Source organism: Callorhinchus milii, unplaced genomic scaffold (assembly GCF_018977255.1).
Source record: "Callorhinchus milii isolate IMCB2004 unplaced genomic scaffold, IMCB_Cmil_1.0 Scaffold3, whole genome shotgun sequence".
Lineage (NCBI taxonomy): Eukaryota > Metazoa > Chordata > Chondrichthyes > Chimaeriformes > Callorhinchidae > Callorhinchus > Callorhinchus milii.
The window spans coordinates 40,611,595-40,624,195 of NW_024704744.1; the positions used below are offsets into that span (position 1 = coordinate 40,611,595).

The 12,601-nt window shown below is 37.1% G+C and overlaps 1 protein-coding gene across 1 annotated transcript; it reads left to right on the plus strand.

Annotated features, from left to right (window-relative positions):
• Positions 1-1,434: 1,434 nt before the first annotated feature.
• mrap2a (melanocortin 2 receptor accessory protein 2a) lies at positions 1,435-10,945 on the plus strand. Its single transcript, XM_007908433.1, has 3 exons — positions 1,435-1,561; positions 7,804-7,903; positions 10,546-10,945. The coding sequence occupies exons 1-3, from the start codon at positions 1,435-1,437 to the stop codon at positions 10,943-10,945; spliced, it is 627 nt and encodes a 208-aa protein (XP_007906624.1).
• Positions 10,946-12,601: the final 1,656 nt, after the last annotated feature.

The window sequence follows — 12,601 nt, forward strand, 5'->3', positions numbered from 1 at the left end:
GCAAGCTTTGTTGACCACCCTTATTGCACTTTCGGAGGGCCTCTTGCACACAGGCTGTGATGAGCTACAGGTTTTCTTACTTGCTTGATGGTACTTTGTCCCTGGAATATCCCAATGTAAAAAAAATGTTAGCTGTGATTAACCCTTCCATCATTTGTCCATCAGAATTTCAATATTATTATCAAAAAGCAAAATAGAAGCACTTTGGGATAATTTAGATGCAGAGATCGATTGCCTGTCAGACATGTTACCCTGGATGAGCTCTAATTGTCTGCAGCTCAATATTGACAAGACTGACACTTCTGTCAGCACTTCCTCACATCAGGTGCTGACCAGGCATGGTTACTCACTCCACTTCACAGAGCAGTGTAAAAATTCAGTGTCTTGTCCTAAAAAAAGCAAGTAGGAGGAGCAATGGCAAGCTATGAAGTTTTAATTGGTTGAGGATCCTCAAGTTTTGGCTCTTGCCATTTTGCACCTAATACTCTCCGAATTAGGCAAACAGGATGCATCCAATACACCAATACATGGGAACTTCCATATGTAGGTGGAATGCATGGAACTCTCAGTTTGGTTTGAATGTTCTTAAACATGGTGATGAATTTTCGCATGTGTAAGACATCCGACTGTCCAAAAATAAAATGTAGAACTGGTTTCAAAATGAACAATTGTGTCTAACAATTTGACAAATTCTGAAATGTTATGTTAACAGAGTAAATCTAGATCCAGATAAAATATTCCCCCTCTCTTATCTTCACTTTATTTCCAAATTCCTTAATATTTTTTACTTTGGAAGTTTCTATCTGTTTGCTTTTAAACATCTACTGATTTTGCATATAGGCCTTCTATGGCAGTCCACATTCTCATGAAGAAAAGACTTCTATTCTCACGTCCAACGAGCTTAGCTGAGATCTTTTAGCTCTACCATGTCACTTGTTTTAGATCACTTTATAAGAGTGAAAAGTTATCTCAAATAATTGGTCAAATTCCTGTTTTAGAAGATTTAATGTCCTGTTGAACTTATTTTGAAATGTCTAAACCAGCACTACCACAGACTGCATCATGATAGATCAAGATAAATATAGTGTAGTGTGAGAGAACACATTTGTATAACAGTCTGAAGCCCTTATAGTGTTATGGCTGATAAGCATATCAGTTTCTTTCTGGATCTGATCAAAAGAGAGTCAAATGGAAAAGAAGGTGCAGGCGAAAGAATCCTGGAGGTCTTCAAATCAAAGATTTGGTGCTCACGAGAATTTAAATAGATTATTATCAGTAGATGAATAATTTGATTTGTTAATACACCACACCATGTTTTACAAAGTGTGTTTCCTAAATGAATCATTCTGGGAGTGCAAATCTCTGACTTTGCTTTGGACATTTGATTACTTTTACAAAACAATATTTAATTTTATTATTATCTACAGGTCCAAAATGTCTGAAAATAACCCTGTTGTAAACAAGACCACTCACCATCCAGGGTTTAACAATGATTACACCTGGGGCTATGAATACTATGATTATGGACCTGTTTCGTTTGAAGGACTGAAGGCACACAGATGTAAGTTATTATTATAGAGGACATTAACCTATCATCAATACAGTAATGGTTAACAACAGTGAGATTATAACAACTGATATTCAGGGAAATTGTGATATAATCTCATTGCACTCTTCTTTCCATACAGTTATTAGTTGCAAATTTCTACTGATAGAAAAATCAAAAGAACAGGGATTGACAATTACTCACTTACTTTGCTTTTTCAGCCAACTATAACTCAGTGTTGTTCACAACCAAGATTTCTGAAAACATATGGAAAAATCTTAAAATCCAATTTAGAAAAATATAATTCCAGTTCAACAGCAACTCGCATTTATATAGCGGCCTACACACGAGGTAGCATCCTGTTCAAGTTCAACCAGATCAGTCATGTCTTTTTTTAAATATAACCACTTAGCAATAGATTATTGGCCTCATTGAAGCCTTTTTTTTATATAAAGATCAATTAGACAAGAGTTGGACAAAATCAGGTATAAAATATAATGCTCAAATTGATTGTATTACAACCTCCAAGTTAGTATCTCATGATGTTAATAATAATAATAATAATAATTCTTGCATTTGGTACAGTGGCCTTCATGTCAAACACCTCAATGGGCTTCACATTATATACTGAAAAGTGTAGTGACTGTTTTTGTGGGCAAATGTGACAGCCAATTAGCACATAATAATAATAATGATAATGATAATGATAATCCTTGCATTTTCACGTCGGGAGGACGTCCGAAAGCGCTTCACAGAACACACTGAATTGACTGTATATTTGTGGGCGAACGCAGCAGCCAATTGCGCGCAGCAATGTCCCACAAACAGTCGCAGATTGAAAATGACCAATTTTATTATTGTTTTTGAAGGGATTATTATTAGGTGTGTGGAGTAAGGAAACTTGCCCAAGGTTTCGCCCTGCCTGGAATTGAACTCAGGTCTCTCGCTTGCAAAGCGAGTGCTCTAACCACTGAGCTACAGGACTCCACATAACATTGTCCCACAAACAGCCATGAAATGAATGAACAATTTTATTTGGGGGGTTGTTGGCCAGGTGTTACAAATATTATATTATCTATGGAAAGGTTTCAAATCCTTTAATAAACTTTTTAAATTGGACGCTATCAAGTCTTTTGATCTGTAAAATATTAATCTTTGTCAAGTGCTCCAACTCTTGTAGCGCCAGTCTCAACATCATTCTGATCAGGAAGGTTAGTTAATAAAAGGTGAATGGTTAAAAAACATCTTGCAATTTTAACAGGAGAAGTTTAAGATTTCTATACTGGAAATATTATAAGCACAAGGTCATTTTCAAATGTTTATGTAAGAAGTATGATACATAACAAAACTCAGATTTGTTATACTGACAAAGAGAAGTAAATACTGCAGGTTTCTGCAGTTTCTGCTTTGCAGCACTACAGAGAGAACTCAGAGATGTCAAAAAGGTATCTGGTGTTCACAGTTGCCCTGTGATAAATGCATGTAATATCCTTCAATTACATTCATGCTAAGGCCAACAAGTTAACCCTAGGCAATGCGGATCTGAAACTTTAACTGTTCTGAATTTGACATTTGATTTGTGACGATCAAGAATAAAAATGCTCTGTGGGTTTTAACTGTCACACTTGTGTAGCAGAGGATGCTCACCAAAGACTGGAGTCAAAGCCACTCTCTCAACAATAATCCAACCAGACACAATTATATAGCACTGACCAGATTCATATCCAATTTAAACACGCTCACTACATTCACCAAATGGAAAGTAGGTATACTGTTTGTAATCTGCCTCAGAGCAATTAATCTATCTTTTTCACTGGGACTCACATTACATTCAATTTGCCACACATGCTTTTAAAAGTTCAAATTCTAACAATGTGAAACTGATGTTGTATTTTTCACCCCACTGATTGTACAATTGTTTGAATGGAATTTATTGCTGAAAAAGGGCTTCAGTTTTAAGCGACTCAAAGTGTAATTTTACAGTCATTTTTCAAGTTTTTATGAGCTATTATGAGTTGTTCTCTCTACACGTTTATTTCAGCAAGAACAGTGTTTTATCATTGCTATTACACTAATTTGAGTATATTTACCAAATAGCACCCAATTCACGTGATGGACGTAATCAATGGTCAGTTCTATTACCTAGTTCAGTAAAACTGATTGCTCCTCTTTTTTTTAATGATAGGCATCAAATAGCCTACTCTGAAAGCTGTCAGCCTGGTTCAGTTGGTTGCACTCTTGATTCTGAAACAGAAGGTTGTGATAGATCAAACCATGTCAGGACTTTGAGCTCACGTCTATGCTGACACTCCAGTGCAACACTGGGGGAGCATCGCATTGTCAGTGGTGCCATCCTTCAAATGACACATAAACAGTCTGTTCAGGCAGACATTAAGGATCCCATGGCTCTACTTGAAGAGGGAAGGAAATTTCTCCCTCTGTCCGAGCCAACAATTTCCCAGATAAAATTGGTCAATTACTTCATGGGTGTTTGGAAGATATAGCTAGATGCAAATTTGCTGCAATGTTTGTCTACAAATACACAGTCACTACACTTTACTGTGAAAGTAACTCCTGTGAAGTCCTGAACAATGTGTTAACGTGCTATATCAAATGTAATGATAGTTATTATTATATTATCAATAGAATTTGTCTAAAACAGAAGAACCGGAAATGAAAATGGCAGCAGATGCTGGGAATTTGTTTATCAGTTCTAAACAGTGTAACTTTCCCCATGGATATTACTTACTGAGGTTTATTGATAATGAGATCTGTCACGGTTACCCTACTCTTGCAGGCTTTTGTGATGTGTAAATATTATGTATAATAACTATATAATATTATTTAAGGGAAATGGGGAAGCCTGGCCCCTGAAATGGGGTCTATAAAATCCCAAGTTGTGGAAGCTGCTTGCAGCACAGAATTAGCAACCAGCCTACACACCAGTTTGCATCAAAGTATAGATCCAGGGCTGCTTGATTGACAGTCAGTTAACAAGTAACCTGCAGAGTAAAATAACACTTGGGCGCGAGCGCAGGAATAAACCCTAACATTCACATCATACGGTGGATAGATCCACACCCCTTCTTAAAGCAATGCTTGTCGCTCCTCGTGATCACTAACTAATGGTCACCATCCGATATGTACTGACCTGTACAGGACTACTGTTGGTCAGGGTTGGTTTCATTTTCCTTTAGTAATGTAGTATTGTGTTGCTAGTTGTTATGTGGGAATGTTATGTTTGATCCCATTGTTGTATATTGTCCATTGCTGTGTTCCTTTACATGCAAGGTAGCCCAGGGTTGTTAGGTTTAATAAAGAGCTGTTGTTTCTACCGAATGTTTCCTCAGGTCTCTGTAATATTCTAAACAAGGAAAAGAGTAAGCACTTCGCAGGGTAGTTGTCAACATCGGAGGTCTACTAGCAGACTCCGATTAGACATTCCAGTTACCGGGCATTGGGGTTAATTGGGAATACCTGTCTGTGTGTGACTAGGTTTAGTCACCTTTGAAATAGGGATTCACACCGATGGGGTTAGGAGAGAAGCAGAGGCCACTTAGTACAAAAGCGTCAATAAAATTTGCACATACATCATGAGTGAGAACCATTGCAGATCCTATCCACTAAATGCTAGTACATTCCCAGAGAGAAAAGCAATGACTTGGAAGATTGTTGTGAAATTGTGGTTTCTAACAGAATTTCTTGGACTGAGCACTGCAGTGCAATACAGTATTTCTGTTTGAACAGTTAGCTGCTATTTATTAAAAAGCTCCTTCTCCTGTGGAATATAATCACTGGCTCTGGAGTGACATTTGCAATTCCTCCAAGACATAGGCTGCTCTAACAATGTGAGGTGTCCAAAGAACAAAGAACTTAGGTCTGGGCACTACACATTTACAGATGATGAAAAAAGTCAATGTTTTTATATAAATAGCCACATTCATTCATAAACCTCTTAAAGCCAGTATCAGGGAAGTACTTACTTGCAGTTAAGGAGCACAAAGTCAGCAATTTTTTATATTTATAGGCAACTGTGGGTATATAAAGAATTCTGAACAGAGTTCCTCTTTGGTGAATGTGATCTCAAATAATAATCCTTAGTATTGGTATAGCTTTCACATTAGGAGGACATCTCAAAGCACATTACAGGATTTACTACGAAGTGCAGTGATAGTGCAGATTCTGAAGGCAAACACCGCAGGCCATTTGTGCACAGCAATAATAATAAATATATTAATAATCCTTGTATTTGATATAGCCCCTTATCACGTCTTCGAGACGTCTCAAAGCATTTCACAGAATATATTGTAAAGTGAATTGACTGTATATTTTGTGGGTGAAACGTGGCAGCCAATCGTGCACAGCAATGTTTCACAAATAGCCATGGATTGAGTGACCAAATTATTATTTTTATTTATTTATTTTTGAAAGGATTATTGCCCCTGGAAAAACGATCTGCCAATCGACTAACAACCAGGTTCCTATTTACTGCTAGGTAAACAGAGGCATGTGGAGTAAGGAAACTTGCCCAAGGTTTCACCCTGCCCTGGAATCGAACCCAGGTCCTCTCGTTTGCGAAGCAAGTGCTCTAACACTGAGTTCCAGGAATCCACATGATTTGGATGCAGACTTGAATCCTGCTTCATTTAACTATTGATCTTGACTGTACCTTGTGGTAGTTGTACCTTGCAATAGATCACATAAATGTTTTGCAAAGTCACAAAAAATATAAAATGGGTACATGTGTGCTTTTAATGTACGTATTTATACATTTATATACAGCAGGATACTTGTGTGCATGCCTACACAAAACAATGCACACATTTAGTTGAAACTGTTATAATATGTGATACGTAATGTCTCACAAACAACCATGATGTGAATGGATAATTTTTTGAATCAGTTTGTTTTTAAAATAAGTTAATAAGCTGTGAGGAAAGTACCTGTAGAATAATTGTTAGAAGTTATGAGATTACCAGCTAATTGAATCATTTGATTACTGGTCATGGAAGAGTCATGTGGTAGCTCATAAATAATACAAGCAGAGGGAATAACTGACTCCTGCACAGATTACAAACACAACAATGAGCTGTCTAATAGTGTCAGCGATTTGCATTGAATGTGATTAATATTAACTTGAAGCCCAAAATGAATGGAGTGTCTCATTCACAACCATCTACTGTTACTTAGAATTTGGTGTCTAAGGTGCTAAGATACTTTGGCAATGTTCACACTGAAGAAGAGAAGGTTAATCATATTTTATGTAGTTAAACTCAAAAGAGGGAAGGCATACAACTGTAATTATTTTAAGAATAATAAATATCTGGAATGAGCTATCTAAGGAGGTGGTGAAAGCAGATTTTGGCAACAAATTCAGAAGAAAATCACATAGCTCCTTGGCATACAGACTTTCCAGTCCTGTATATTCTCATAATCCTACCATTAGGAGGAAAAGGTTTGAGCTCCTTATCTTGAGCCCTTTTTAACTACTAAAACTGTGACAATCAACTGCTGCAATCCACAGAATAGTTTGAAATCAACCAAAACCAATGGGCAGCAGTGGAATATTTCTCTTCTCTCTGGGAAAGATTGCATGATCTTTGGACAGCAGAATCTCAAGTGCCTTAAGATTTGATTTGACTGCATCATTATTATCAATGCTACAATGATTGTTGCTGTAAGTGTGAGGGTTCACCTAGTATGGGTAAATGGGACCTTAGTCTGGAGGCAGCTTCTCCCCCATTGCCTTTTTAAAGCAATTTCAGTGCAATTGGAATATCCCCTGAGTTCTTCATATGGCTAGATACACATGCCATGAAATTTTTTGAAAGTTACCTAGAAATTCCTGAGATAGGGCAAATAAACTTACTTTTGAAAACAGTACAAGAAAAAAGTGTTTTCTCACATTGAAACAAATCATAGCACTTCACAAGTCATGTAGTGGGGAATTTTGTTAACAAACTCTATATTGGTCTGCACCTACAAAATGCATAGTTTGCGCCAACAAAATACATAGTCACCACACTTAACAGTAAATCTCGTGGAGCACTTTAATCATCTCCCTGATGTAAAAAGTGCTATATCATATGCAAGGATTAAAATTATTAATAAGGCTCCACAAACAGCCAGGAGCTGTTGAAGAAGTTAAAAGCTACAAGGTTTCTGTTCTGGAACAAATGTGCCATTTGAGTGAGTAATTCTGCTTTGTAGATTGCATTTTGATTGAAATAACTTAAAAGTCCCATTCTGTTTTTCAGACTCCATTGTGATTGGATTTTGGGTTGGTCTGGTAGTCTTTGTCATTTTCATGTTTTTCGTGTTGACTTTACTGACAAAGACGGGAGCACCTCATCAAGAGTACGTTGTTTCTCCCTATTTTATAACTTTGTATTATGCAGATTTTTGTTTGAAAATAAGTTGACATATTTGTTTAATAATAAGTACGGTATATTGACTGACGAGCAGGTAATTACAGGACAACCTTGTGGTATTGTGTTCCTCTGGGTTCAATATCTCAGCAACGTTTTCCAAGCAAAGTGCACGAAAACTGCTGACTTCTGGGTTGTCAGTTTTACATTCATATTTTTCCTGCACACTGCAATAGTATAAAAAACCTCACTGCTGCCCTTGTTTCACAAAGTGATGCCTGAGGTGCTTCCTACGCATATCTTTCAAAAAAGAATAGGATATTCACTTGAAAAGAAAAATATTGCATGTCTATGGGGAAAGAGCAGAGGAATGAAACTAATTGAATAGCTCTTTCAAAGAGCCAGCACTGGCACAAAGTGCCGAATGACCTCTCTCTATGCTATAGGATTCTATGATATCATGCCTGCATGCACGATTGATGTCAGTGGTGACCTGACAACTGAGAAGTCAGCCATATTTTAGTGCAGGAAAACGTGCATTTGCCGTGTGCCTTTCTGTAAAGATTTTTATGAAGAATTTGATTTTTTTTGTTCTTTGGTACTGTATTATACACAAGACCTCAGATAACTTAAGTAAAGAAACCCTAAGCATTTCTCCCTTTCTTTGCATGTAACATCTATTAACCAAAATAATAGAATTCCTCTCGGATATCTTCAGTCTCTATATTTGATATAAACAGGGAATGTTTGTTTTTCAATGCTCTACTTATTGAAGAATTAACATGTGTAAATCTGCTTTGGTTATTATAGCCCTCTAGTAACCATGCCAACTAATGGATATACTGTCTGAAAGCACAGCCCTGTTCCTCATCATAAGTGACCATATTTTCCAAGCCTCATATGTAGGGTTAAAATAAATTCAGATTCTATATTTAAAATATACTTATAATATTCTCAATTTGCTTGTAAGGATGAAAGGTGGAAGCCCGTAATAATGGGCTTTGTTATAATGCTGGATTGCTTACAGATGCAGTGTGTCAATCCTGTAATTTACTTATCAAAATATGCAAAACGATGCTTGTGAACTGCAATGGCGCTTCGTACGCTGGCCGGCACACAGGAGGTCAAAGTGGCTGAATTCTTGGCTCTCAGCTCACTGCTGACCTCGTTTCCTGGTCCTGCATGCCGACTGGCATTTTGAAACACTGATGAAATACATCAACCTTCTACTTGTATTTGCAGTGAATGCAGAAGTGCTGCCCGGCGATCACCTTCTGTTGGAATGCTGGTTGGGATTTCATAGACCCCAACTACTATGTTATAATGGGGCTTTACCATAAGCAATGACCTAGTGTACAATGGTAAATTAAAATGTGTTTCACTGATTTTGTGCCATCCAAGAAAGATCAGTCTTAAAACCCAGTGAAAAGAATAAGCTTCAACTAGAAACATTTAAACTGCGCTATTTTATTCTGGCAATACTTGACTCACAAATTTTGTGAATGTTTTTCTTACATATACTCAATGTAGGAAATTATTCCAGGATCTATCATCTGGGGAATGTTGCTCACTGTGTTTGTAGTGCGATTTTAATTAGCATGACAAAAAGAGGTTTCAAGGCAATTATAAAGGAATTGTCAGCTGCCTATAAAACTGTTGGAATTTGTGTGGGATAATCATATTATTACATTATAGGAAAAAGAATATCCTCTAACCCTTTATTAACTTTATTTGTTAACCCTTAATAAATGTAATGGATTTAAATATAAACAGTTGTTAACGTTTTATCTTCTTTGTGTTGGTGCAGGATGCAGACCAGGAATCAATTCTTGTTAATTTTAGATGTCAGCCTTATTCAGTTGCCAGCACTCTCACCTCTGAATTTGAAGATTGTGGGTTTAAGCCCCACAATGGGACTTTGAACTCATAGTCCAGGATGACACTCCAGTGCAGTGCTGGGGGTGTACTGCGTTGTGGGAGATGCCATGTTTCATATGAGATGTTAAACTGAAGTCCCATTTGCATTTTCGGGTGGACATTAAAGATCCCGTTTCAATATTTGAAAAGGGAACAGTTTTTCCTGGTGTCTTGACCCAAAGCCCCCAGATAAAATTGGTCAATTACTTCATGGCTATGTTTGAAACATTGCTGTGCACAAATTGGCTGCCAAGTTTGCTTAAAAATACACAGTCACTACACTTAACAGTAAATCCAGCACTTTGAGATATCTTGATGACATGATAAGGTAGGATAGCAAATGAAACAATTATTATCATGAATCTGAACATTGGCTCAGTTCAGAAGTTTTGAATGGGATGGGTTCAGTGAACTACTTAATGCACTTTGCTGCATGTTTGCTGTAAACCATATTAATTTAAAGAGGTTAAGGAAGTTAAGAGATTAAGAAAGTTAAGCATGAAACCACATGAGAAGCACTGCCTGATCTTCTATCCATTTAAATGGTAGCCTTCTGTGCTGAAAATGTATATGGTTCAATTGTTCTATCATATTTCAATTCCTCCATAACTTTAAGAAATTGAAGTAATTTTTAGTTAAGTTGAATCTGTGCTTTGATCCAGATTTTGAAAATTCATCCATCCTAAATGTGTGACGTTTCTTTTTTTATAGCAGAAACGTGGATCTTCCTGCTAAGCAACATAGGATGAATGGCTTTTCTGTGGGTTATCCCATGCTACAGAAACCAGACAAAGCTTTCGTCCATCGAGTGAGCGAAGAATCTCGGTCCCTCTTTCATTGCTATGTAAATGAGGTTGGACACTTTGAGAGGCAACAATCAGGAAGCAGGATATCTGGACCAAAGAATGAAGACTTGGTCACACATGAAAAAGAAGGGGAAAGTGACATCCTTGTGGAGCCATGGAACTGTCTGGCCAAATTTGATATCCCGAACTTTGTAAACTCAGATCAAAGCTCCTCACTGGCTGAAGATGATCTGCTGATGTGCGACCAGCCAATTGTTCTTGAAAATAAACCCATTAGTGCCCACAACATCCATCAGAATTCTGACTAATCCTCCAGGATTAGTGTTGTTATACTCACAGATGGGAATTACTTCACCCAAACAATTTCACAACAGGTTGCCTTTATATTCCAGTTTAGCAGCTCACATAATCCATGTAGACAATCTGAATATCAATTATAACCATTGCTGGACAAATCAAACAAGGTACAGCACATTCCATCTATAATACAGCCTTATAAAACGAATAATTGAAGGGCATGGTGTGAACAGAACATTCTGTCTGTTTTCTCTGCTAATGGGGAACTGTGAAGACTGTGCAAAAACACAGAAGCATTAGTGAGTAATGCAGTGAGGAGTTCTTGTTTATACAAAGCTTCATTGTAACTTGCACTTCAAAGCATGTGCCTCAAAATCATATCACAGTTTTAAATGTCAGGGTTGCTCAAGAGTGTCCTGTATTGATTAGTAGAAACATAGATATGTTATATGCACATACGTTGAATGGGACTATTTTAATTTAAGTATAAGGGCGGAGGTTGTTCTGGAGAGGAATTCTAGAAATTCACAGAGGAGAACAGAAAAAAAATTACGAGATCATCTCAGCTCAAAATACAGCACTCTGCGCAACTGACTTCCAGAGACTGATTGGGTTTTAGCTCTATGATCCAACTGTAAGGTTGAAATATATATTTTTAAAATGTCAAAAACACAGATTAGAATGTACTACTACTGCATTCATTCTAAATGATATTGAAACAAAGGTGAAGATTTTCCTCCTGTCAGGTACTATGGCTTTCGGTTATATTGCTTTTTGAGTTTGATGATGAATTTCACACAAAATCAAACTTCAGTTTGTAACTCTGTATAATTACTGAATAAGACACTATTTTCCTCTGAGCAGGTTGGTGGTTCCAGTAAAGTTAAGACATCCCTTTTGGTTCCAACCCCCAGCTCAGGTACCCAGCCAGCAATATCAAGCACTTTGAGACATCTTCATGATGTGAAAGGTGCTATATACATGTTAATTGGGTTGTATTGCATGTTAAAGCATTCTGATAGAATAGAATAGAATAAAGCTCTAATAAATAGTAATAATATGTCTTCTAGACATCTCAAAGCGCTTCACAGAATATACTGTAAGGGGATTGACTGTATATTTGTTGGTGAAAAGTGGCAACCAATTGCGCACAGCAGTGTCCCACAAAGAGTCGTGGATTGAAGTGACCAATTTATTATTTTTTTTTCTTGAGGGATTATTATCAGGCATGTGGAGTAAGGAAACTTGCCCAAGGTTTCATCCCGCAGGGAACTGAACCCACATCTCTCAATTGTGAGGCAAGTGCTCCAACACTGAGCTACAGGACTCCGTCCCTGAGCTACAGGTATCCTTACAATATCAAATTACTACATAAGTTTACACTTTTATTTTAAAGAATCCCACATGTGGGTTCAAGCCAAATTAACCAAATGGTATATTGTTAAAGAAAATTGTTATTTTACTTAATTGCTGTTCGTGGGTGTTGTATTTCTGCATGCAAATGGCTACCGGGTTTGCCTACAAATACAGTCACTACATTTTACAGGAATTTTCCTGATGTTCTAGGCACTATATCGAATGATAGGATTATTATTGTGTGAACTATAGACCTATGTTTCTGACATAAAATAATGTGGAACATTCCCTCTTAAATTGAGCCACTGTGA

Bases quoted from the DNA above. Each gene is read 5' to 3' on its own strand.
- mrap2a (XM_007908433.1), top strand. From the start codon at position 1,435: ATGTCTGAAAATAACCCTGTTGTAAACAAGACCACTCACCATCCAGGG. The intron at 1,562-7,803 runs GTAAGTTATTAT...TCTGTTTTTCAG, and splicing joins AGGACTGAAGGCACACAGAT to ACTCCATTGTGATTGGATTT. The intron at 7,904-10,545 runs GTACGTTGTTTC...TTTTTATAGCAG, and splicing joins ACGGGAGCACCTCATCAAGA to AAACGTGGATCTTCCTGCTA.